This window comes from Varanus komodoensis, unplaced genomic scaffold (assembly GCF_004798865.1).
Source record: "Varanus komodoensis strain SLA01 unplaced genomic scaffold, ASM479886v1 scaffold8, whole genome shotgun sequence".
Classification (NCBI taxonomy): domain Eukaryota; kingdom Metazoa; phylum Chordata; class Lepidosauria; order Squamata; family Varanidae; genus Varanus; species Varanus komodoensis.
Genome location: NW_025336481.1, coordinates 1,467,541 through 1,493,636, shown reverse-complemented (window position 1 = coordinate 1,493,636; position 26,096 = coordinate 1,467,541). Strand labels below are relative to the sequence as shown.

At 61.2% G+C, this 26,096-nt stretch overlaps 2 protein-coding genes across 3 annotated transcripts in view; one reads left to right on the top strand and one right to left on the bottom strand.

Moving 5' to 3' along the window:
* Nucleotides 1-805: 805 nt before the first annotated feature.
* Nucleotides 806-13,492, top strand: LOC123036081. The gene is made up of 5 exons (XM_044454976.1): nucleotides 806-897; nucleotides 3,047-3,143; nucleotides 8,771-8,932; nucleotides 9,248-9,379; nucleotides 13,042-13,492. Exons 2-5 carry the CDS (start codon nucleotides 3,047-3,049, stop codon nucleotides 13,176-13,178), a joined length of 528 nt encoding a protein of 175 aa, XP_044310911.1. The 5' UTR covers nucleotides 806-897; the 3' UTR covers nucleotides 13,179-13,492.
* A 1,970-nt stretch (nucleotides 13,493-15,462) lies between these two features.
* Nucleotides 15,463-26,096, bottom strand: part of BCL2L1 (BCL2 like 1) — a 42,339-nt gene continuing 31,705 nt past the window's right edge. For both annotated transcript variants that reach the window (XM_044454975.1, XM_044454974.1), the window contains exons 3-4: nucleotides 16,956-17,121; nucleotides 15,463-16,909 (exon numbers count right to left, since the gene is read on the bottom strand). In XM_044454975.1, the coding sequence (XP_044310910.1) occupies nucleotides 16,984-17,121 (138 nt within the window). In that variant the 3' untranslated portion in view covers nucleotides 15,463-16,909; nucleotides 16,956-16,983. The remainder of the gene's footprint in view (nucleotides 16,910-16,955; nucleotides 17,122-26,096) is intronic.

Here is a 26,096-nt window from a genome sequence, read left to right as displayed (position 1 = left end):
CACTGCCATGGCCCAGGCAGGAAAAGACGATAATTCAGGAACCTGATGCTGCCTCCAGGGCCAGAGGTTGGGGAACATGGGCATGGGGGTGCCTCTGCATTTGTGTCCTGCTCACCAGTATCTGGGGAGGCCATGCTGGGCGAGATGGGCCCCATCCACTCCAACAGGGCTCTCTGGATGTCCCCCAGTCTCCTTGAGGTGTGCCTGGGCTGCAGCCACCCTGCTGCAGTCCTGGAGCCAGGGGGCCACCGCTGTGCATGGCAGACACGCCTGTCCCGCCAGGTTCAGAGAGGGGAGGGCTGGGCCAGGCGCCCAGTGCGAGGCGCCCGGCCTGGAGAACGCGCAGGCACCGTCCTTTTCTCAGCAGCCCCTCGCCTCGGTGTTGCGTCTGTGCAATGGGCATGAACTGGACGGATGCAAAGCTCTCTGGACGGGAGGGGCGACCAGGGAAGCAGCAGGCACGGCGGGCCGCTCTGCCTCTGCCCCCCCCCCCCCGTCCTGCCCCAGAATCGGCAGCTGCTCCGAGGACTCTTAGCATGGAGCGCCGGTCCGTGCGCGCAAGGAACGGGGCGGGCTTGGCCCCCCGGCTTGGCACTCTGCGCCTCGGGGGGGGGGCTGCTCCTGCTCTCGCAGGCGGCGGGAGGGGGCTCTGCAAAGGGGCCGCGGGACCCCCTCCCCGCTTCCAGGCGCCCGAGGGTGGGGGGGGAGGGGCGGACAGGCGGCGGCCCGGTCCACCCCCCGCCCGCTCCTGGCGCTGCCCGCGCGGGGTCCTCGCCGCAATAAGAGTCCCCGGCCGCCGCCGAGCGCTGGCCGCCCGCCAGGCTCCGAGCAGAGCTGCCCGCGCTCGCCGCCTCTGCCGCGTTCCCCGCCTGGGCGCCGCTCCTTCCCCGCCGCACGGTAAGTCCCGTCCCGCCGGCCCGCTCGGGCTCTGCCCGGGACCCGCCGGGCGCGGCTGCCGCGGGACAAGCCGGCGGGGGGAGCCGCCCCACTGCTGCCGAGCGCCCCGGCTGGAGAACTTCCTCGCTCGCCGGCGGGCCTGCGGGGGAAAGCCAGGCTGGCCGCAGCGGGCGGACTCCGTCGGCTCCGCACCGAAGTTTGGCTTCCACGCCCCCCCCAGCCCGGGGCGCGCGCGGCCCCCCAGCCCCATTCGGACCCCCCCGCCCGCGGCGCAAGGCGCTCGCTCGCGCGCACCCGAAGCTCCCCAGGCCCCGCGTGGCAGAGGCGCCTCCCGGGCCGGGGGCTCCCCGAGGGTCCCGCCCGGCGCGGCCCCTGCTCGGGGGCTTTTCCCTGCGGCTGGAGGTCAGAGAGGACGGCTCGCCCCCTCCAGCCACTTCCGGCGGCCGCAGCCACCTTGCCGAGGGCCCCGTGGCCGCCTGCCAGCTGGTGGACAGAGCCGGGCCCGGGTCCGGGCCCGGGCGGCGGCCGGGGGCAGTCGCCCCTCCAGCCCCGGGGAAGCGACCCGCTGTGGGTCTGCGGCCGCCTGGCCCAGGCGCACACGCACCAGCTCCGGGGGTGCCCGGGGCGCCGGACCCTGAGCTCCCCAGGGGCCTTGCCTCCTTCCCCTGGCCCGCTTCTCTCCTCTCCCCGCAAAGCAGCCATTTGGTGGGTCTGCTCGTTGCACTGCCAGAAAGTGGGGGTGCCGCTCTTGAGGGCCAGTTTCTGGCAGCCGGAGGTCAACGCCACGCTTGCCTGGCGCACTGGCTGCTTTGGCATTGCCTCGCGGCCCACCCGCTTTGCCCTTGGCCTGTCCCACGCCTAGGGCGCCGCCGGCAAGTTTCTCCAAGGGCGCCTGGACCTTGGGGGCGAGGTTCCCTGGAGCGGCCCAGCCGCCTTCCCGGGAAGCAGCCTCCTTCTCGGAGGCCAGCTGGAAAGGAGGCGCGGGGGCCAGAGTCGGTCGGGTCGCAGCAGCTCGGCCAAGCCAGGGCCTGCCGCTGGGTGCTCGGCCCGGCCTGCCTCCCCTTCCCGGGAGCCGGCGTGCTTGCTTCCCCTGCAGCGGGCCTCCAGACGTGTGGGCCTGAAATGCCCCCAGCGCCCGGCATGGCCTGCTGCGGAGGACGCTGGCCGGGCAGCCCAGAGACGGTGCGCGGCAGCCACTTTGGAACAGATCGGGGGCCCGTCCGGAATCAGTTTCACGCAGTGACCCCGCTGGGAGAGGGAGAAAAGGGCTCAAGCCCCAGCTCAGCTCCAGAGTTCAGCAGCCACCGACTCTCAGCCCAGCCTACCTCACAGGGTTATTGCTGTGAGGATGGAATGGAGAGAGCGGGGGACCCGTGTTCGTCGCCTCGGGTTCCTCACTAGCGGAAGAATGGCAGGATAGAAATGCCGTGTAATATTATTGTACGGTTTTAATTGTTATGAGGCACGTACACGGCTTTTGCTAAGGGCAGAACAGAAATGAAATGAAGTGGAAAAATAGATGCTTACATCCCCAAACGGACCAAGGTTCATTTTGTTCTGCATTCCAGCCCCTGCGTGGCGGGGCCATTTCCCCCAGAAGGCACCGACCGCGTAGCCTGCTAATTGGGTTTTTGCATGGCCTTGTTAATCCCCCATCGCTACTCCCTGTTTCATAGCAAAAGTGAGACCCAAAGTGGACGCAGTGAGCTTTTGTAAATGAAGCAGTCACTGTGTGTTCATCAAGCCATGTTCGTGTTCGTTGACGGATTCTTTGGACAATGCCATGACCCTCCAGTTTCCTTCCATTTTTTCAGGAGAGCTTCCTCAGTTTATATCAGAATGGGGAAAAGGAATATTAGTTTTGAAAGCAAAGGAAAGCATATTTTTGTACCTGCATAACGGCTTTAGCACAGTGCCTTTTAGAGGTTATATGGGGAAAGCAAAACAGGAAGAGAGCTTTGCATGGCGCTTGGATCTCCACCCTGGGTCAGAAGGGAAGTGGCGGACGGCTTCGGGCAGCAGAGCTCAACAGGCGAGCGAGTTTCCAGTGGCCGTCGCCTGCTTGGCCAGCGCATCGGGTCTCTGCCTCCGTGGCACTGCGGCCCCCACACCCGCTTGACAGAGGCGTGTCTCTGCTTGGGCCCTGCAGATGCTATCGGTGCCATCCCTGCGTGTCGGCCTCCTGGCCAGGAAAGGGATCCTGGGAGCGGCCAGCATCCGAGCAGCCCATGGCCACGGCGGACACGGTAAGAGAACAGCCCCCCAGCCCGTCCTCTCCTTCGCTCATCCAGGGGCAGCCATGGCCTCCTTCTAAAGAAGACCCCCGTCCTGACAGTCGGCTCCCTTAAGGGACTTAATGGCAGAGAGAAAGAGAAAGGAAGATCGCGCGAGCAGGACCTGTCACAAAATGTTGCAGCGCAGGTGCGCCTGCTCAAGCCAGCCAGCCAGCCAGCCATACCCTCGCCCAGGATACTCCGTTCCCTCAGCCAGACCAGTTTTCCTGCCCACTCCATTGGGTCGGCCAGAGACTGGTCAGTGCAGATGGCGCTCTTTTGAGGGTTCCCCCTCTTAGAGCCCTTCCCAAGAAGTTTGTGCTTCTGCAAAGCTTTCCTGAGACGCCCCACTCTTGTGCACGGATGATTCAATTCGCCTGACATTTGTCAGATGGCCATGTGTCCTCCCTGACGGAAGGCAGTCCTCTGTTTGAAGCCCAGGTCCTGCGCAAAGTTAAACCACCATGAAGGGGGAAAGCTGCTCTTTCAGCCATGCTTAGTATTTCTAAATCTGCTTCTATAGGTGCATGTTTCAACACGCATATGCTGTGCAAATCCGCATCCCCTTTTGGGAGAGGTATTAGTGGCAACCCTAGAATGAGTTTGCTCTTCTGAGCTGTGATCTCTCTTTCAGAAATTGAGCATATGAGGCAAAACTTCCCCTCGAACCCCAAAGAGGCTTTTTTCCTTGTGTGTCCCCCAGATACGTTTTCCCGCTCTTGCAACAGAACCTGTGATGGTCTGTAACAGGTCTTGTGTCATCCCAGGATTAGTCTAGGAGTGACTCCGGTTTGATACTTTAAACTTTGCTATTTGCTACATTGCATCTGACTTCTTAAAAAACTGTTAAAGGTTGGGATACTGGCCCCTCTATTTAGAAAAAGAGTCCTGGACTAGGCATACAAATAGGTTTTCCCGGAAAAAAGAAAACAACTAAGAAGGATAGCTGATTTTGTGGAAATAGGGGCTCTTCCTGAGATGGGAAGATCGCATGCTAAATTCTCCAAACTGAAGCTCCTATGTCTCCTATTAGGAATTAGATACAAAAGCCCTCAAGCATCAGCGATCTGCTTATAACCAGATCTTCATATTATCCTCGGGTTGTTAAAAGCGCCATCAGGTGCAATCCAGTGCAAGGCCTCCAAGTTACAGGCTTTTCTGTCCGTGCTTGCATGGGATCGCACCCTTAATGTCCGCGTCACTTTGCCCCACTGGATGTGCACCTGTCTGACGAAAATCACCTGAAAAAGTGAAAGTGCCTTCAACCATGAAGGCAAGTCAGCAGCCCCTGCTGGTGCAAATGAAAATGAAATCGACCCGAGTCCCTTTCCGTATCCAGGAACACACAATTAATTGGATTAACTCGCCAGAAGGCGCCCTGTGGGTTGGACGGTTGCTTGTTTTTTCCCGACTGCAGTGGGCTAACTGGTGGCAATCCTGCTGGAAGGATTCTCCTTTGCAAAGGTGCGGATCCTTGATTTAGACCCCAAAGTGAGCGGCTGCTTCCCGCAGGCCGGCTCGAGGCTGCCGGTTCCCGGCCAGTCGCTTGGGCCCCCTTGGATGATGGAGCGATGCTGCACCCAGTACCTGTCCTTTCTTCACGGTCCCCAAGCAAAAAAGAGGAAAGGAGGGAATGAGCTAGCATCGAGCAAGGTGGGGGGGGTAGAGCACTTTGCACCCCTGGGGTGCCTGGTTCCAGCCTCTCAGTGCAGGATCCTCTTGGAGATTCCAGAAAGCCGGCAGGCCTCTGGAGGGGCCGAGGTTTTTTCAATCCCAGGGGCTCGAACTGGGCTTGCTGACGAGGGAGTTGACTGATAAACAGCATACCTTGTGTCAAGAGGCAGCGAACGCAGGTATGCCGGGGGTGCACATTCACAAGAGCATCATGGTTCATTCAGACATCCAGGAAGTACATGCAGCTTGTAGGTAGCTCCAAAAGGAGCCAGCGAGATGGAGCCTGGATGGGAGGCGTGCGGAGCAGGAGGGGGGAGGGGGAGGAGTTTGCCAGAGTCACTACGGCCAAGGAACAAGGCCATGCTGTGGCTGATGGGAATAGGGGAAGCTGACGTGCGTGGCAAGCCAGTCAGCTTGACGAGCAAACACCTGCTCATTATTTCTCACGGTGCTGCCCTTTGTCTGTCTTCCCTGCCAAGAAGCGTCAGCCGCAAGGACTGAAACCAAGCTGAAAGGACAGAAGACACCAGCAGCTTCCTGCTGCCAGCCCGTGCCAGTGATACTAGCTAGAGGAGCCAAGGGTCTGGCTCCTTTTGCAGCCTCTTCCTAAGCACATGAAGTAAGAGGCACAGAAAACCAAGCAGCCAACAGAAAAGCCAGTTAGGCTGTGATGACACAATATAATTAGGGGCACGAGCTACGCCGGTAATAATAGAGTTCAGGCAGCTCCAAAAGACAACAGAGAAAACACTGCGCATGCAGATCCAGCCCCCACCCCCGAGGACTGGCTTCCATAGCGAGGCCCACGCCTGGAAAGGTGGACGATGTGGACGTTGCTGGTCCACACGCTGCCATTCCCGTGTCCCGTTCGGATCCTCAGCAACGTTGCATTAAAATGTGCCAGAGTGACACTGCCCTCTCACAACTGCTGATAACGATCAATGGTTCAAAGTACCCGGTGGTGGCAGTGCTGTGTGTGGCCAGGTGGCCTGCCTGACTGAAGAAAGGACTGTCCAAACCGAGGCTGGTTTAAAGGCCAAGGGGCCTCCGTGGAAGTCTTGGATTTGCCCGTCAATCGTTGCCACCTGGGCAGCGGCTGGCCACGGCTTCCTACACCTCTGCCAGGTGGATGGCATCCTTACCTGAACCATACTGTCCTTTCTGCATTCCCCCCGTGCGTCTGCATTAGCACATGCAGATGCTCCGCAAACCCTGCTTGGTGTGCCTGTTGCAGCGGTAGTTGCTTCGAGTGGATGAGGCAGTTCTCTTTCACTCCCGGTTCGCCTGTGCAGAGGGGGGGCAGTCGCTCCTGGACCTTGAGAAGGACCCTCTGAGATCCCCCAGGGCCAAAGGGCACCTGTGAGGATGGAGCAGAGACACGCGCCGGGCGGCCCATGAAGAGCTGCAGTGCCTGTGGGACCAGGATGAGGCGCGCCCCCCACTTGTGGGTTCCAGGGCCAAGCCAGCCTTCATTCCATCCTGCCCGTGCTTCGTCGCGTAAGCAACAAAGAGTTTTGTGATGCAAGAAAGACACTCGTATGCATGTTAGACAGAGCTGCTGGGGCATGCTGGGAGTTGTAGTCCTTTGCTCTCTAAACATGCATAGTGACACACTTTCATTGTTGCACAAGTTTTCATGGACTGTGGACGGGCTTCATGAGAGGCAAAAAGGGGCATCCTAAACGTTGCGAAATGGAAAGAGATGCAAAAGGTCCGGTTTGTGACAAGGCTCAACCGAAGGCACAGGCACTGGGGCCCTTCACAAAACCCTGCCGGTGCCCGTGGAAATTGCACGGCTGGGGCGAAACATGTTATTACGGCCTTTACGGGGTTAAAATCCACGTTCTCGATCCAGGCCACACACAAGGGACGTGCGTTTCTTGAACAGCCGCCGGTTCATGCCGGGGTCTCCACTGCAGGGTGTTCAGGAACGGCTCCTTTTAGCGGAAGGACAAGAGACGGGGACGAGTCTGGCTAATTGCTCTGGACAGTCGGACTGGGTGCCCAGCTGGGCCTAGCAAGGGATACCTGTTGCCTCTGAAGCGTGGATGGACCACACGCCCCAGGCCTTAACGCCACCAAGGCGTTCAGCCTTACTCTCCCCCAGACACGAGGTGTTCAAGGACAGGCTGGACGTGCACACGGTGGGCATGTCGTGAGCGGAGCCGGCGGGTGCTGGGGGTCAGACTAGATGGCCCGGGAGACCCCTTCCGACTCGCCCTGTTCCTATGTTTCTATGGCTCGATTCCAGAAAGGAGGCCGCAGCCAAGAGGCCACAGGAGCTGGGCAGGGCTGTAAGGGAGGGCTTTCATTCCTGGGGTTGCCCTAAGTCAGAGACGACCTGACGGTATGTCACAGAAACAACTCTCTTTCCACAGAGCAGGAGGGCTGGCGTGGCCGAAGGCTGCTTTCAGGCCAGAATGGAGAGGCCCTGTGAGAAAGGCTTACGAGTCTCTCACACCCCCCAGAAGCCTGCTTTTTGCTGGTGGTTTTTGGTTTTTTGGAAAATTTAACTGAACTCTGGAGGAAGCTGGAGGATGCCCCATAATTTCTTAACATTTCTACACTGCCTTCTCTTCCAGGAAGCCCTCAAGGTGGTGTGCAACCATTCTAAACAGTGAAGCCTTAAAGCAAGAACAACGAGAACATTAAAAACAGTAAAGATGCCTATTTTAGGGGGCAAAATTGAAGCGATGCACCTTGTCACATCTTTTCTAAAGGCCAAGAGCGTGGGGGTCAACCACAGTTCTGTGGGGAGAGCATTCCGTTGCTTGGGGGCAACACGTGGGAAAAGGCCTTCCTTTCAGGCTTGCTGGGGAAGCGCTGCCCTGTCCATAAGGTCCCCAGGTTGTTACCTCTCTGCCCAAGGCCCAATCTAGTGGTTGCCGATACCTGAGTTTGTGTTTTTACGATTCTGTTTTATGGCTCTCCTTTATTGTTTGAACTGTTTCAGTTTTGCTGTGATTTATTTTTGTTCCCTTTTCTTTTTTTCCTTTTTTTGGCCTCCTTGAGATTCATTCTCTCAGAGCAAGGCCAGAGACACGGATCCAGGCAGATAAGTGTTAGGAAAAAGAACTGCTGTGCCAGATCCTAATGCTCCCTCTGATGCCAGTGACCCTTGGCCAGGAGAGCTGGAAGGGGTCACAGGGCTGCCAGGCCGTGTGGGGCCCGGCAGGCTGCTGCTCCTGGGAAGCTTCTCGGTTCTGAAACCAGCGCGTGACCTGCCCGGCCCCCTCCCAGCCCCCAGGGTCCGTGGCGTGCCTCCTGGTGTCCAGCGAGCTCCGCAAACGGAGAGTCGCATCAGGAAGGACTTCCACTGCCCCTCCTGAGCAGACCAGCTTCACAGAGTGCTGCACGTGTCCTGGCATTCATTTGACGAGTAAATTGGCTGCCCCCTTAAAGACTTGTAAGCGGAAACAGGGCGGCCACCCTGCAGTGGCCTCCCTGCATCAGCAGGTGAACAGACCGGAGACCTTGGGCACGCCTCCCTATGCTGGGATCGCTTGTTATCCACAGCGCATGCGTGCACGCGTGCACACGCAATGCCCGTTTGCCAGCGGCAAACTGCGGTGTCGGTACTCTCCATGACGGCCCCCGTCCCCCGGAGGGACCCGAAGGCAGGCAGCCCCGTGGCTCCTGATTGGGGCCGGAGCCCTTTCCACCTCCCTCTGGACGCCCACCCGCTGCAGAGCAGGCCACCCCAAAAGACCCCATGCCAGCGCCAAGAATAGAGGGGACTCGGTCTTCCCACACCGGTGCTGCAGGGGGCGCAGCTGAGCCCGGGGGAGCGAGGAGTCCTGAGGCCCCGGAGGGCCGCGTGCACGCCTGCCGGCCCTGCTGCCGCTGCTGCTCGCGCGGGGCCGTGCCGTGCCGTGCCGTGCCGTGCCGTGCTGAGGCTGCCCCTCGCTCTCTCCCTCTTGCTCCAGTCGTGGCCCAAGAGGACTTCTCGGTGAGCCACTACTACGACAGGCGCATCCAGCCGTTTCCGGACGTGCCCTACTGCAAGGAGCTGGATTCGGCCCAGAAGGCGCTCAAGGAGAAGGAGAAGGGCTCCTGGACGCAGCTGACCGATGAGGAAAAGGTGGCCTGTAGGTCGTGGCAAGACCCCCTCTTTGCACCTGGGTGTGGGGGGCCCCCGGGGGGCTGGGAGGGAGCCGGGGCTTGCCGCTGGGCCGGGGCAACCACAGAAGTGACCCTTCGGGGCAGCATGTCCGGGGGACAGAACTGGTGCAGCCTTGCCCCACTGGAAGACGTTTGCCCCCCGAGGCTGCCCTTGTGAGTCTGCCACCCCCGCCCAGGAGCCCCGAGCCGCCAGCCCACATGTGTGGATCCAGCCAAGGTTGGGGCGGGGGCGGAGGGGGCGAGAGGCCCTGCCGGACCCTGACGCTGCCTTTGCCTTGCAGTGTACCGGCTGAAGTTCCACCAGACCTTTGCCGAGATGAACAGGCGCAGCAGCGAGTGGAAGACCGTGGTTGGGGGCGTCGCCTTCGTCCTGGGACTCACGGGGTTACTCATGTGGTGGCAGCACGTCTACGGTATGGAGGAGGGGGAGGCGGCCGTGCGGGGGTCCCGGCCCCGCCATAGGCCCGCCCCTCGAGGCCGGGGGCCCTGTGCCTGCCAGACCGGCATGGTGGGCAGAAATGGCCGCCGTGTCCCTTGCCCCCCGGCACGGTGCTGGGCCACGGATGCCTCTGCATCAGACGAGCCGCTTTCTCTACCGGGATGGGAGCCCACGGCAGCCCCCGGGTTCTCCAGGCCCATGTGCCCCCTCCCCTGGCTGGGCGGCTTTGCGCCCATGCCGGAAGGGCTGAAGCACCCCTTCGAGGGCTTGGCGAGCCTTAGTGGCAGTGAGCACCTTAAGCCAACATGGGGGGCGGGATTTGGGTCCCCCACGGAATCAGAGAATAGTACAGCTGGAAGGGGCCGAGGGGGCCACTGCGTCCAATCCCTGCTCAGTGCAGGACTCCAGTTCAAGCATCCCCAGCAGAGGGCTGTCCAGCTGCCTCGTGGATGCCTCCAGGGCGAGAGCCCACCTCCGCCCCAGGCCTTGGGTCCTGCTGCCGAACTGCTCCAACAGTCGGGAAGCCCTTCCTGCTGTCCAGCTGCCTCGCTCTTGAGCGCGTTGCCCTGTGCCCTGCATTCTGGGGTTATCCTCCCTCTGCCGGGGTCTGCTGATGAATGGGCTGGGCCGTGGCGACACCCTGCTCCTTGCCCCGGGAGGGGGGGCTACCCCCTTCCCAAGGCTCTGCCACAGCACTTGGAGCCACGACCGGCACAAAGCGGTCTTGATTTTGCCAGCTTCTGCCCCACTTCCACCTGCCCCAGGCTTTGGCCAGACGTGCAGGTGCAGCAGAATGGACCACTTTGGACTGCCGTTTCCAACAGATACCTTATTTTAATGCTCCAGGAAGTGAATGCTCCATGATCTCTGCAAGGAGAAAGTTAGCACATCAGGGGAAAGGTTCACTCTTTCCTGCCATGCTAGCTTTCCATGCAGGGAAGTCCCCGCTCCGATTTTTCACAGGCAAATGCAAAGCCCGGGATGGGATCTAAATCTACCTGGGTGGCATCAGGGGAGGGAGGTGGCTTTAGCCTGCCCTGTTATGGGAGGGTCTCCACCCGCTCGGCCGCTGGGCTCGGCCTCGGCTGCGTCGCTTCTGTCTCAGAGGACAGCGACGGGGCAAGAATGGTCCTCGGCATTTCGAAGCGCAAACACCCCATGAACGCAGCCAGGCTAGGGGATGCTGAGCCCCGCACAGGGCTGAGCATTTGGTGGAGCACTTCCACCCCACGACAAAACAGCCGGGAACGTCAGCCGCAGCCGGTCTGTTCCCGGCACACGGCTGTGCCGGAAGGCGTTCTCCAGCAGGGGGCGCCCGCGCCCATTCCCAGCGCAGCCCTCTGCCCACGGCTGATGTTCCTGGACCTTTGGGGAGTAAACAAGCTGCAGCCAGTCATGGCAGCTCGAGCTCCTGAGCGCCGGGGCGGGAGGAACAAAGGGGCCGCTGTTTTGCTCACCCTGGTCCGGTGCCCACGGAGCTGTTTTCTTGGATTTGCAGTAGCAGCCCATCTGTCAAGCGAGGGGGTGGGGAGGGAGAGCTGGGGAAGGAGGAGAGAGGGCCAGCTCCGCTCCTTGGCTTTGCAGGAAGGATCGCTCGGGCTGGGCTTTTCTCTGCTCTGGTGCGTGGCCAGCCCAGAGGCCTGTCGGCCCGGCTGCTCCTCCCTGCGGACAGCCAGCGCCGCGGAAAAGCTCTTCGGGCCCTCGCCCAGTTCGCCTGGTGGACGCAGGATGCAGGAGAGCCGTGATGCAGAGTCGTGCTCTCTGTGACTTGACGTGTTCGACGGCCCTGTGGAGCGTCTGGGCTCGATCGCTTTGCGGCCGTCTCAGCAAATGGGTTGTAGGAGGGCTGGGTTCCTTCATCAACAGGAGGGGAACGCTCTGATCGAGGAAGCGGATCACTTTGCCCTGAGATGACGTGGGGGGCCCTCGACATGGGCTAGACTATTGGCCAAGCCGATTGGGGTTGATGGGAGTTGCAGTCCAACCACCAACCAAGCGGAGGGGTGCAAAATGGATTGAGTGGGTGATTCTGCAGCGAGCCTAGCCTTGCACCCGCTTGGGACTCCCTGCTGCTCTGGCCTACAGCTCCCAGCCTCCCTCCCCCCTCGCTAAACTGGCCAAAGATCTGGAGGGCTGCAAGGTGCACACCCCAGTCCTCCCACCGAGCGGGAATTCGCTCTCCTCAGAAGCGGCTTGAGCTTCGCAGCCCTGAAATGCCCGTGCTCCGCTCTGTGCTTCCAGTTAGAGGTGGGCCTCGGCCCCCTTCCCTGATCTACTGTGGGTCCACTGGATGCCTAAGATTAAGTTCAGGAAACCCCTTTCAAAGCAGCCCACGAGCCTAACACCGCCCGCGAGGGCTGGCCTGAGTTCGTCTAGCCCAGCCCACCGGGCCTGGGGCAGGGAGGGGGCTCTGGCAGCCCTGCCTTGGGAAGACGCTTTCGGCAGACGGCGGGAAGCTTGAGGCTGGGACCTGCACGTGCCCAGTGCCTGCCGCGTTGGGCACCCGTGGGGTGGTTCTTCCGTAAGAGCCCTCAGGGTAGCTCCCATCGCCTGGTTCTCCACTCGGAGCCCCGAAGGCAGGGTGGAATTCCAGCGGTCTTCCACACCAGGGTGCCCTGTGGGAGCCTTGGATGCCACTCCCAGCATGTTGCTGGGGGATGCTGGAACTTGCAAGCCAACGATCCTGGAGGCTGTCAAGTGGGAGGAAGCAAGCCAGTCTGGTGTGTGCAAATGTGAGCACACACAGGTTGTGCGTTGCCCGTGACGGGCAGTCCAGTGAGAGCGCACGGCTGGGGAATGGCGAAACGCCAGCCAGGCCTTTGGCTGCAGCCCCACTGTGAGGGGCGCCCCCGGGGCGGGGCGGGGGCAGAGAGGGCCTCGTTCCACAGGTTGCCAGCATGGGTGCTTGGCTTCAAGCTCCAGGCTTCAGCTTCCCACCCTCCTTTGAGATGTGCCCATCAGAGATTGCGACTCGCCCCCAGGTGACCTGGGCGGCCAAGGAAGGAGCTGAGCATGACTCTGGGGGCACTGCCTGCTTGGGGTGCCCCCCCCCCCTGAATTGAAAGGAGGCACCTTCTGCTCCCAGCGCAGGCTGCCTTCTAGAATGCCCAGGAGCAACCTCTGTGCAGGAGGTCAGGGGGGACCGGCTGAGCAAGGCATCCCCCAGCCTCGAGCCAGGACTCCTGCTGCGGGGGCACCACAGGAGGTGCTTCAGCTGCCTCCATGAAGGGCAGCTCTCTCTCATCCAGTGCCCTCCAGGTGTGCTGGACCACACCCCCCATGGCTGGCTGGGGGATGCTGGGAGTTGTCACCCGACGTATCTGCAAGGCGCCAGGTTGGAGAAGGTTGCAGGAGCCCTCCCACCACTTGCCCAAGGTGGGGATTTTCCGCTCACAGGAGCCTTTCACGTCCATTTGTTACGACCCCCGGCCCAGTCAAGGCCACCCTGCGGCCTTTGCGAATGCCCTCGCTGTTCCTCCATCCCAGCAGGGAGATCCCGTGACCGGGTGCCCCACAAGTCGCATGCTCTCCTTCGTGTCCTCCCTGCCCCCTGGCTGGGACATCCGGAGGCGGCTTCCCGCACCCCGTTCCCTTCCCAGGTCCCTGCCTCACCGGGCCTCTCTGCTTTGCCTGCAGTGTATCCCCCCAAGCCGCACACGATGGAGGATGACTGGAAAGCCATGCAGCTCAAGCGGATGCTGGACTTGCGCATGAACCCCGTAGAGGGCCTCTCCTCCAAGTGGGACTACGAGAAGAACGAGTGGAAGAAGTAGGTGCGAGCAGGCGGCCCCTCACGACTGCGTCCGGGGCAGCGCCGGCTATCTCGTGGGCACCAGCCGGGACCCCCCCCCTCCTGCCCCCGCAGCCCCGCTTGGGCCCTCTTCCGTGACCCAAACCTCCCAGAGCGTCCCGTGTGGCCTTGCCCGAGTCTCGCCTGCCCGGTCCTGGAGGCAGCGGCCCGGCGTGCCCAGGAGATAGCCGTTCCGCAGCAGATGGGTTTTGATGCAAACCCTTTCCAGGGCCTTTCCCTAGTACCTGTGACGTGTGTCCGATCACTTCCTGCACACAATAAAACACGCTGAATTCAGGCAGTGTGTTGCGCCTCTTTTCAGTAGCCCGAGAGCAGAGGAGAGTAGCCATCTCGGCTCTGACCACATTCCTCGCCGGGCAGCTCCTCCCATGAACATTCGTGCCCTGCCCGGCGTCGAAGGCAGGTTGCCCCGGCCCCGTCCCACCTGGCAGCACCTGTACAAGGTCTCAGCACCCCTGCTGGAGATCCTTTCAGGCCAGAGCAGGGGTACAGCAGGCCCTCCGGGGTCCCCAAGTGTCTGCCCAGCATCTCCTAGATGCTCCCCATATTATGACTCCCAACTTCTGCACCTTCCCGCACCTTTTCCAGAGGCCAAAACGCCTATCTGAAGGCCGAGTTGCTGACAGGAAGGGCTTTAAGCTACGACACGCTCGCTCTTTTGGCCTTCCTGCCCCTTCTCCTCAGCCCTGCCCTCTCGGTCCCTGCAAACAGCCAGGGCGGTGCTGGAGACGGTGCCCACGCGCAGAAAGCACAAGCGCATTCCTGAGCATGGCGGCGAGAGGTGGGCTGTGGCTTGGGTGCACATCTGCCAGCCTCTGAGGCCTCGTGCCTGGCCATGCGGGGGCCCCTAAGAGCACCCTTCAGAGCAGCCGTCCCGAGGAAGCATTCCCTTTCCTCAAGAGGGGCTTCCCGGCACGGACCTCCTGTCCGGGGCAAGCAGGCCCTGATCACGGAGGCGCTGCCCAGAGGTGGCCGCCCGGCGGTTGCGGGATGCCTCTCCCAACCCATTTTTGGCCAGGGTGCGGCCACTTCGGCATCCTTGGGTTTCTCAGCTTTTATCTTTCCCCCACAAGCGCCCCTCTACATGTAAAACTGGGTATGATTCTGTATCATCAGTGCCTGCTGATGGGTTACAGAAAGCCTTGGGTTACAGAAAAGCTCACCCTGCAGAAAAGAGGAGACCCAAGAACCAGACGGGGCCTGCAACTCAAACACCACAGTTTTATTAGCAGAATTCAACTTCCACCTTCAAATCAAACTTCTTTTCCTAATAAGAGGGTCGGTGTGGGGGCCTGAACACAAGCAGGTGGGTGGGAGGGTGGGCCGAAGGGCAGCCATCCCCGCGCGAAAGGGCGCGAGACGGGCCTCCGCGTCGGGGATCCGCCTGCCCTCGGCCTGGCCCACCGTGCGTTCCCCCCTCTTCTGCTGGGGCTGGTTCACGGCCGGGAGAATGATGCGGAGCCTGGCAGGGCAGCGGAGCACACATAAATACAGACATACAGTTAACAAAAATAGTATTATCGTATTCACAACTGAATAAAAACTACTCTCCAATATATACAGCTGAGCCTGTACAGGGCGGGGAGGGGCGGGGGCGCAGGTGAGCCGCCAGGCCCTCGGAGCCCCCCCGGGCGAGCCACCGGCACGCGTGTGCCACGAGGGGTGGCGCGGCGTGGCTGGCTGCCTGGGGGGCGGCCCGGGTGCTCGGGACGGGCACGGGAGGGCGGGCCACCAGTGCTGCCAGCCCCGCCGCGGGCCCCCTTCCCTTGGCTGCTGCAGAGGCCAAGGGGGGCACAGGCGGGCACGTCCTCCCTCGCAGGGGTCTCTCCCCCCTCCAGCCCGGCCCGAGAGCGGCTCGCGGCCCTGCAGCAGGCGGCCCTGTGGGAGCGGCCGCCACCCGGTTGCCTCCAGAGGCCCTCCCTCGACCGCCCAGGCCACGTGGGCCCGGCGGCCGTGGCAACGGCTGGATGGGGCCGGCAGGTAGGGCAATGCACCGGGGTGGCCCCCTCCGGCAAGGGCCAGCCTTGCGTCTGGGGCTCCCCCGTGCCCGGCACCCCCCGGCCCGAAGGCCCGCGACGATCTCGCTGCACCGCCTTCGTCCATTTCCCGAACTCCCACCCCAGGGGAACGAAGGGGGCTGCAGCACCCACCTGCTGCGGGGGGGGCGGACAGCCTGCCGTGCACCTGCCCCTGCCAAGCCCGGGGAAAGCGCAGGCGTGCCCCCCCGCCCCCCTTTCCCCCCCCCCCCCACAGCGCCTGGCCCGGCACACGCTGTTGATTTCTGCTCTTCCTGGAAGTTCCTTGGGCAGCCGCCACGGCGTGTCCCCCGGGAGCCAGCCCTGCAATTAGCAGCTGATCGTAAACACCTTCCAGGGCAGCTCGGCTCGGCTCGGCATGGCATGGCGGGCCCTCTTCTCCCCCCAGCAGCCCTGCGCTCGCTCTGCCGCCCCCGCCTGCTCCTTCCGGCAGCGAGTGGAGGGCAGGCCCGGCTGCCTCGGAGGGCACTCCGGCACGGGGCGAGGGCGGGGGGCTCTGTGTGCCAGCCCAGGGCCCGGCGGCCCCACCCGGTCGCTCCCCCGGGCTATCCCGGCCCTGGCCCTGCCCACCTCACCAGCCACGGCCACGCTCTGGCCACTGGCCCCGAATCCGGGTGCAGAGGGCGTCCACAGCAGCGTGGCGGAGGAGCGAGGGCCGCTGGAAGGGTGGCGCTCTCGCACGCCGGGGCACCGTGGCTGCCGGGGCTGCAGTGCCAGGGCTGGCAAGGCGCGAAGGGGGCACGTGGGTTCGGTGGCCAGGAGGGGGAGCGGGCGAGCAGGGGGCCTGCTGGGGTGGGGGGCCTCGAGGAGGCGGCGGCCTGCAGGCCTCTGGGGGAGCACACAGAAGCCCAGAGAGTGCTGCGGCCAGGAGCTTCTTCCCGAAAAGAGAGGCCCCCCCACCCCACAGCTCAGCCTGCCGGAGGCCTTGCACGGTCCAGGCAAGCGTGGGGCTTTGCCAGGACTGTGAAGCGCCAGGCGCCCGCGACAGGTTCCCCCGGAAGGGCACCTAACGCTTCCCAGGACATGACTCTTCCTGGGGGGGGGGGGGGGCTGTCCATGCAGGCTCTGTGCCCAAACACCCCTCTTCCCACCCCTGGGGGCGTCTGCCTCGCTGCCCCTCTCGCCCAGCCAGCCAAGCGCTGCCCAGGGGGACGAGCGAGCGCTCTGGGGAGGTGCCACTTCCCCACACCCTTCGCGGCACCCAGGCAGCGGCTGGCGCGGTCCTTGCCGGGCCTGGGGGATGCATCGAATGCGACTCTGTGTGCCTCGGGAGCGGAGCCCGGAAGACCCACTGCAGACCTGGGGGGGGACTTCCTCCCTGGCAGACGCCCCACGCAGCAGCCCCTCCCCAAGCGCCGGGCTTCTCTCGGAGGGCTTAAAAGGAGCAGTCAAACCAAACACCCAGCTGGTGAGTCGTGGTGGCTAGAAGAAGCAGGCTCCGGGGGTGGGGGGGTTGGCAGCCCAGCACCCAGAAGTGGGGGCACGGGGCAGTGACGTGGGGCTGGAGGGGTCTGGGGTGGCGGAAGGAGGCACCAGAAAGAGGTCTGTGAGTTGCTTTTGGGGGGGGAGCTGGGTCAGAGTGGGGGGTTACAATGCAAAGGCCCCTTGCCCACCCCCTGGAATGATCGCAAGGCTGACAGGCGGAACGCGGCACCCGCTCGCGGCCGGTGTGGCGGAGGCCGGCCGGCCGGGGCGGGCGGGTGGGCGGGCGGGCGAGCGGTCAGTCTCTGGCTACTTGCGGCTCAGCAGCGAGCCGAGGAGGAGCACGCCGGCCACGGTGGCCCCCGTCAAGAGCCACCTGTTGAAGCGCTCCTGCCCTTTCCTGCTCTTCGCGGCGGCATCGTTCCCATAGAGATCCACAAACCGCTCCTGAAATGAAAGGGGGGGGGGGGGGGGAGGGGGGGGGAAGGAGGGGGGGAGGGGGGGCGGGGGGGGCCGGGGGGGGGGGGGCTGATGATGAAGATGGCAGAGGGGCAGCCTTCCCCAGGGGCTCGCTGGGAGTTGGAGTCCAACAGCTCTGGAAGACAGCAGCTTGGAGAACACGGCCCTTGACTGACCGCGGAAGCCCCCCCGGACCGTCCAGCGTCTCCCCTCGGCCCCTCTTGCAGGCCTTGGATTGCCAATGGGGTCCTAACCCATTCCAGCCGGTTGCACAGGAACGCCAGGGCGCCTCTGAAGGCTCCTGACTGGCAGTTTATCCAAAGTCCTCGCTCAGACTTCCGCATTCCGTGCACTTTTCCCAATACGTTACACTGCATCGCACGCCGTGCTTCAAGTGTGTGGGAGCCAAAGCAGCGGAGGGGGCCGAGGACCGGACTGCTGGCTACCGAGCCGGAGACACATTGACACGGCCTGCCTCTCTTGCCCAGTGGCTGGGGAAGGAAATGACTTGGGAGTTTGGTTTGGGGCCCGAGTGGGGGGCTTGGTGTTGGCGGGGAAGAAGACGCTGCCGCGTCATGCCCACTGCACAAGGCACGAAACCGGGCAGCCTCCAACCCCGGCTCGAGGCAAGGTCTTCACGTGTGGACCCCGGAAGTGCGTGGCCCGTCTCCTGGCCGCTGGGGGCCTACCCGCGAGGAGCAGCCCATCACTGGGAAAGGGTGTCGACTGGAGGGGACAGAAATCACGCCCTAACGAGTGAGCACACCGCGCCTTTCCAGTGCTCCAAGCGCCCCTGCGCCTTGCCTCCCGGTATCATTGCAACCACCTGCACGCCTTCCTGCAAAGTCAAGTCAGGAGGGCTTGCTGGGGAGAGAGACCAGTGTGGACAAAGCGATCTAGGAGTCGTGGCTGGCGGGAGATTTGGATGGGGATCCTCCTGGCCCGCACCTTGCTTTTCTCTGCCCACATTACAACCTCCTTCCTGGCCGTCCTGCCTCTTAGCCCCCTTCTCCCCAAAATGTGTCTTTCTGAGTTGTAATTTCAGCCACAACTTCTTCACCCCCGGCCACTGGAGTATGTGGGAACATCCCATGCCGTCCACCGGCTCAGCCGGTCGGAACTGGAGCTGCACCACAGGCACAGTGCAAGACAGGTTCTGTGTGAGAAACCATGCGGGCAAATGCTTCCTTGCAAAAACCAGCCACAACACAGGCGTTTTCTTTAGTGCAAAGTTCAGCGTGCACCCGGTGCCTGGGGGAGCGGAGCGGAGCCCAGGCCTTGCTCCCAAGGCAGAGGACACCGCTATCCAGAGAGGGCAGGGAGGCTGCAGGCACTTGGAGCACAAGACCCATCACGAGTGGGGCCCGTGGGAGGAAAGGGCACAGGCCCAGGGCCACCACGAGACCCGGCTGGCTCACCACGAGGCTGCAAGGAAGAGAAACTGGCACTTTGTTCCGGCCTGAAGAGAGATTTGCAGGGGCAGAAGATACTCCAGACAAACAGCGCATGACCTCGGGGTTAAAGGGAGTCACACTGTCCTCCTCCTGGGCCCGGAGAGGCGGACAGAAGGCTCTTGGAGGCCTGCCTTCCGCCGGAGCTGCTCTGCAAGGCTGCACCGGTCACGCTGCAGACCACTCGCCTTCGGGAAAGGGCGGTGGGCTGAGAGAGATGCCAAGGGGCGAAGGCAGTGCGCTTTGCTGTGTGGCTTTCCGGCCTCCCCTCGGCCTCCTTGCCACGCCTTTCTGACACTTTCCTGCAAACCTTTCCAACTTGGCAGAATCCTTTTGCGGGGCGGAGAGCCCAGCGCACGGCCGGAGACTGGAGCAAACGCATGAGGACTAGGCGCAGGAGCCCAGTGGCTGTGGGCGCAGGGTTTCTGCTAATGCCACTCAAAGTAGCCAGGCCTGCAGCCCCCACCTCCAGCCGGCAAGAAGACCTCTCCCGTCTCCTGCCCGGCCTGACCATTTGCAGCCCCCAAGGTCCTTCTCAGCAGAGAGGCTCCCCCCTCCCCTCCCTGCCCTGGCGTCTTGCCTCCAAGTTCAGCCACCAGCCGAACAAGCGCAGAGCCGAGCTCCCTGTGGCCACGGGTACGTCTGTCGCGAGGCTGACGAGGACAAAGGCCGATACCCGCTCGGGGCTTTGGCCAGCCTGGGAAGGCCTCCCAGGGCAGCATTCCAGGGAGCAGGAGGACGTTGCCCAGGGTCTGTCTCCTAGGTTTTCGCTCAGCTGGGCAAGAGATCAAGCAGATTCCGTAAGAGGCGTCTTGCTTCCCAGCCCAGCCTAGACACACTGGTCCGAGTGCTAGGGCCCGGCTTTGGAAGAGGAGCCACCGGAGATCAGGGGCGGCAAACCCAGGCAGCCAACCCTGGAGCCGCAGAGCAAAGGATGGGCCGTGCAGACGGGCCAGGCCCTCCTCTCGGTGCTCTCCCCCCGCCTGGGGAATCCAGTTTCTTAACGCTGGTGGGGGTGCCAGGGGAAGCGAGAGCCCCTCTTCCACCCAACACCAAGAAGTCCCGCTCTTCCGGGAAAGTGGGGAAGGGCTACCTGGCCGGCTGCTTGCGAGGGGGTGGGCAAGAGGGCCTGCGATTCTGAGCTGCTGGCTTTTCTGCGCAAGCCGAACTGTTTCATGCGGTCTTAAAAATAAGTCTTTCCTAAGCTGCCTGCGGCACGTGGCCCCAAAGACAGATCAGCATGCAGCACCTGGGAGCGCTCACCTACCCCCATCCCGCTGCTCCAAAAGCGGAAGACGAAGAGAGCCAGGGGCCGGAGCACCTGCGGCAGGGTCTCCAGGCCCCAGCGGGACACGGCTCGGCTTTGCCTCTTGACGGATCAAGGACGGCATCACTAATTTAACTGGCTTGGAACAGGAAACCTGCGAACTCCACGCCTCCAGCCTTGCCATCTGCTCCCGCACGGAGCGCTTGGGGCAACTGCCACCCCTTTCGAAGGCCGAGCCTCGGCGGGGCTCGCGGCTTGCCTGCGGAGCGGCCACAGGCTGCGTCACGCGCTGCAAGGCCGCCGGTGACGTGCGCAGCTGCCAGGGATGGGGGTGAGGCACTCCCGGCCTTGAGATCACAGAGGGGGCCTCAGCCCGCCTTTGCGGCGCAGGAAAGGGCAGGACGGGGACAGCAAAATGACTGAGGGGCTGGAGCACCTTCCCTGTGAGGGGAGGGGAAGGCGCCTTCACCTGGGGAGTTTTCAAAAGAGGGTTTTGGCTGAGGGTGGTATAATGGATCACAGTGTGGAGAAAGCGAGTACTCCCTCCCTCCCTCCCTCACCGTGCTGGAACCTGGGGTCACCCAATGCAGGTGACCAGCAGGAGGTGGTCCTTACACCCACCAAGCTTCGCGTGGGCATGAGGAACCCGGGCTGTTTGCTGTCGGAAGATGTCGTGGTGGCCCGGATGGCTTGGGAAGAAGGGCCGCGGGGGCAGGGAAGCCAGGCCTTGGTGGCACAGTGGAGCTCCCCTTCAGGAGCTGTGTACCAAACACTGCACACAAAGTGAAGCGGAAGCACACCACTCCTGGGCCCGTGGGATGGGGCTGTGGCCGGAAGCAGGATGCTGGACGAGAGAGGAGGGCGACAAAAGTGATCCAGGGTTTGGAAACACGGCCCTGTGAGGAGAGACTGAGAGAACTGGGCATGTTTGTCCTGAGAAGAGAAGACTGAGGGGATCCCTCTAGAAGTCCTTTAAAGGCTGCCACAAAGAGGAAGGCCACGATCTCTTCTCGTAGATGCCAGAGTGTATAATCAAGTCCAGTTGTGACAGCCCAGGTTCAGGCAGATATCCAGAAAAGTTTCCTCACCGTCTGTGATAGAACAGTGGAACCAGCTGCCCAGAGAGGCGGTGGACTCTCCCACGCTGGAGACACTCAAAAAGAACCTGGACAGCCGTCTGAGTGGGGTCCTTGCCGTCCTGCAACAGCAGGGGGCTGGACCCGATGGCCTTCCTGGCCCCTTCCAACTCTGCTATTCCATGATTCTGTGGCCAGAAGGGCACCAGCAGTCCAGACTCTGAACCTTTTCCATGTTATGTTTCCACTGATGCTAAGAAACTGGACAGCCACCTGAGTGGGATGGTGTAAACTGGTGTCTTGCAACAGCACGGGGCTGGACCCGATGGCCTTCCTGGCCCCTTCCAACTCTGCTCTTCTATGATGCTACAACCACTGGCCCAGCCACGGCAGCGGCGCTTTCGGCAATCTCACACGCACCGGAACAGACACAGGGGGGCCACTGGTGCCAGCCCACCCTGCCCTGCCCTGCCCATCTGCTGCCGGTCAGCCGGCCCCACGTGGCACATGGGGCCTGCGGCACAGCTCACCCCAGTGCTCCTCCTCTTTGGCTCTTGCAGGCTTGCTGTGATCAGCACCCAGAAGCACCCCTACGAATACCGGGCATGCAGTTTGCCAGGGGCTCTGCACTGGCGCCCTCCTTGGCCGCACAGCCACCATTCCCGTTTTGCAGATGGGGAGAGGCGGAAAGTCACAGAGAAGCTCAAAGAAGTGCCTTGCGGGGTTACGATGCAGGTTTCTCCAGCCCACGGCGTGGACCCGACCTTTGCACAGGCAGCTCGCCCAGGGAAGCTGGCGAAGAAGGCGCAGTGAAAGTGCCTGCTCCCGATTTCTTGTCCCCGGCATCTGATAACCGGGGAGGGTAAAGAGCTTGCCCAGGGACACAGAACAGAAGAAGGGTCTGAATGCAGGTCCCTAAGAGCAGAAGTCTAGATTTAAAGCTGCTTCTAGAACTCCACGGTGCTGGCAATTCTCCAGCTGCTCTGTTCCAAATAAGCGCACACAAACCCCCAGGAGCACATGACACCCCACTTCCAGCCACCCTTGCCCCACAGGATGTGGGCTCAGGGTGGGCTGTTTTCTCCAACTGCCTCTCTGCCTCTCATAAACAGTTGCTCCCAGCTTCAAAACAAGGCCGCTCTCCATGGTCCAAGAATCCAAGTATCAAGAAGGCAGGATGGATGGCATCTGTCCTAGAAACCAGCCCTGGAAGCCCCCATGGGCAACCAACTTGCATGGCCCCTCCCAAATTGCTCCGTGGGTCTCCAGGGAAGGGATCTGAGGGCTGCTGGTCACCCGCAAATACCCCCCTGCCTCCCCAGCCCACTTAAGGGCAAGAGGAAAAATGAAGGTGAGCATGGAGCTTGGGTAACGCGACAGCTATGATGTGCAAAGCAGTCCCTTAGTCCCCAGGCTGTGCAGGGGCTATTTATGCCAGAAACAAGCCCCTTCCAGTGTGCTTGGGAGGGGGTAGAGAGTCTTGGGGGCACAGACTCAGACCTCTCTGCTCAAGTTTAAAACAGGAGAAAAGAAATACTTGTCAGTCACTTACGTCGATGCTTTTATCTCATGGCTACAGCTGTGGCCTACCTTTCAGGGTTGTTGCGAGGACCAACTAGCTAAGAACCACACACCAGCACCAGCCCTATTTGAAGAGGCACTTTCACCTGCCATGCCAGCTGGCAGCTGGTGCGAGTGTCGTTCAAGATTTTGCACAATCGCTCATGTCAGTGGCGGTGACTGTTCCTATCAGGGAGGGGGCAGGGGGCCTTCCAGGAGAGCCCCCCCTACGGAGGACACATGATTCCTGCGTGATGACACGCACGGGCAATTAGGAAAGCTGCTGGCAGAGACATCTGCGTCAGACTGACGCTCGAGCAAACTGGAAGAGCACAAAATGTGAAGATTACGCAGGGGATATCCTTGTTCTCTGGGTAAAAGTGCTCTTTCAGCCTTCCTCCCCCCACCCACACGGATTTGAGGCAGGGGTCTTCCCACCCATGTAAAGCCACATGGTGCAAACACGGCCTCATTTCTCGACACAGCACAGCCTGCCATCGTGGGGCTCAGAAGTGACCCCCTTGCATGGGGGGGGGGGGCGCTTCCCAGCCAACATCAGGTGGGCAGAACCATGCATGTCCCCCGCTTTCCCCCACCACAGCCTGCTCTCAGGCCGCAAGTAGGTTGGGGGCGGCACGCACAGCGTGACGTTTTGGGGCACGGAGACATGCGAGGCGGCACGTTCCCGACACATGGGCTGGGGGAAGAGAAATGAGGATGAAGCGGCAGGCGGCGAAACACCAGCGCGGAAGCAGGCAAATCCCGAGGATGGAGAGCCCTCCGTACGCAAACTGAGACGTTCCAGGGGGGAACGCGGCGCTGAGGCCGACCTCGAGCCAGGCGGTGGGAGGGCAGGAGCTGGCCCCGTGGGCGACGCAGGGCTCCCTCCGAGGCCGGCAGCCCTGCGTCTCGCGCTCTCGCCCTCACCTACAAACAGGAGGGCGGCGCTGAGGGGTCCTCCTGCGCCAGGTCTTCCCGGCAGCCATGCCAAGTGACGTGCGGCCGAGGAACCCGGGCCCTCGTGCTTAGCAGTGGAGGGTCCAGGCAAGAGAGAAAGAGGTGCGGCAGCTGGGTTTGGGGACAGCCCCCATTGGACCCGAGATCGCCCCACCTTTAAATGCAGGGGAAGTGCTGAACAGGGATGAGGAGAGGAGCAGGTGCCAGAGGTTGGAATCTGTGGAGCCGGACGGGCCCAGGGGGCACCGCGTCGTCTCCCCCCTCCCCCAGCTCAATGCAGGACTCCCAGTTCAAGCGCCCCAACAAAGGGCTGCCCACCGGCCTCCTCCTCTCCAGGGTGGGAGACCCCACCACCTTCTAGGCCACTGGCTCCGTTGTCATACTGCTCTTCCGGTCCGGAAACTGTTCCTGCCGCTCCGCCGGAACCTGGGCCCATTATTCCCTGTCCTGCCCTCTGGGGTGGTCAAGAGGAGAGCCTGGCTCTCCGCTCTGCAGCAACCCTTCAAGTGTTCGGAAAGTGCTACCGTGTCTCCCCTCCGGGCCTCTCTTTTGGAGGCTAACCTTACCCTTCTCTTCCAATCGCTTCTCACAGGCTTTGTGGCCAGTCCCCTGCTCATCCCTGTTGCCCCGCTCTGAACCCTTTCCAACTTGTCTGCATCTCCCTCAGAACTGTGGGGCCCAGACCCAGACCCAGCGCTCAAGATGGGGCCTCATCAGTGCTGAGCAGAGGAAAGCAACCCCACGCCCTCCCTGTGGTAGCTTTGCTGTTCTAAACAAAAGCAAAAGATTACGGTCCTCCAGTTACTTTTGGCTGGGGAGGCCCCACTAGTTTGAAGAGATGGGCAAACACAAGTTGAAGCCACTCTGCCAGTATGGGCAACATTTCGGCTCAGCACCTCCAGCTTCCTCTCTCGTGTTCTTCCAATCACCTGTCTTATTCTGGCCAGGCAATGAAACAATCTCATTCTGGGTTTTGCTTTCAAGAATTGTTGTTAGTTGCAAAGTCGTGTCCGACCCATCGCAGCCCCATGGACAACACTCCTCCAGGCCCTCCTGTCCCCCACCATCCCCTGGAGTCCACCCAAGCCCACACCCACTGCCCCAGTGACCCCATCCAGCCACCTCATCCTCTGCCGCCCCCTTCTTCTTTTGTCATCTATTGTTCCCAGCACCAGGGCCTTCTCCAGTGAGCTCCCAAGAATAGCTAAAAAAAAGATCGTTATGTCTTTATCGGAGATAAACCTAGAAATGCAAACCTCAGCCGAACTGCCCTCTTATTTATAGCATGGGGCATAATTCTACTGGGAAATTTTAAGAATGTTTAGGACATGAGAAGCACCTAACCTCAGATCATTAGCAGTGAACTGGGGTGGGGGATTCTCCCTGACACATTCTGGGACTGGAATTCAGATTTCAGTGTCGGTTGTTCCCCTGAAGTGGCGAGTCCGTTTCCACAACACAGCCCATTGTTAGTTCACTTTCCTTTTCAGGAACGAGGCAAGTGGTGGTGACAAGGAATGATGTTCTAGACCTTATTGACAAAGTGAAAACAAAGAGAACATAATGGGACCCTTCCAAGAGTTCTTAAAGAACTCAAACAGGAAATGGTTGATCTTCTAACCACAACGGGTATCATGATGCAATGAGGTCCTTGTGCCGGAGGACTGAAAACTAGCCAATGTGCCATGCATTTTTTTAAAGGGAGCTGGGTGATCCAGGGACTCACATGCCAGAGAGGTTAACACTTGCTCCAGGAAAACTGGTGGACAGTATTACTAAAGGCAGCGTGACTGAGCACATGGGTCTTGATGACTCGTCTCACGAATCTTTTACAGAGCTTTGAGACTGCAGGTGAACATGTGGATTGGAGTGGTCTGGCAGATGCTGTTTACGTGGAATTCCAAAAGAGTTTTGCAAAGTCTTTCACCAAAGACTCCTGAGCAAACATTACCAGCCATGGAATAAAATAAGAGAGCAGATACTGCAAAAAAGGAAAACTAAAATTATCAAGTGACTGAAGCAACCCACCTACAAGGAAATGTTATCATCACTGAACATGATAAATGCTATCATGTTTAGCTTAGAAAAACGGTAAGGAGAGACATAAAAACAGGTGCTCATAATTACGCATTGTGTGGAGAAGGCAGAGAGACTCTTCATGCGGTACAGGGTTAAGCAGTGGAACTCACTGCCACAAGAAGTCATGAGGGCTGCTGTGACAAACCCCTGTACCCTGATGCAGCTTGGCAATGCCCCCAGCGCATCTGGCACCTTGCAGTCCCCATCTGTGGGTCCTCATCTGTGGGCTGGACCACCTGAGAGCAGTCCCAGAAGGTATTGTACACTTGCACGAAGGAAGAACCAGCCTCCGCCAAGAGCTCCACTTTATGACGTTGGGCCTGACAAAGCATCAAGTATTCTGGAAGGAATGGAACTGCATTTTTCAAAGGAGGATGGCTGTGACCCAATCAAAGAAGGAATCACTTTACTAAGATCGGAAGCAGCTGAATTAACTGAATTCAGAGACCATAAAATTTTGCCCACTCCTCCTGAATAACCTTTTGACACCGTCTAACTGGGAACCAAGATGCTTTCTCTCAGATCAGCCTCTCCGTGTTCAATGAACTCTGTATATACTCTGGAACTCGAGTC

Coding starts and splice junctions, on each gene's coding strand:
- LOC123036081 (XM_044454976.1), top strand. CDS start 3,047: ATGCTATCGGTGCCATCCCTGCGTGTCGGCCTCCTGGCCAGGAAAGGG. Junction 3,144..8,770: donor CCATGGCCACGGCGGACACG/GTAAGAGAACAG, acceptor CTCTTGCTCCAG/TCGTGGCCCAAGAGGACTTC. Junction 9,380..13,041: donor GTGGTGGCAGCACGTCTACG/GTATGGAGGAGG, acceptor CTTTGCCTGCAG/TGTATCCCCCCAAGCCGCAC.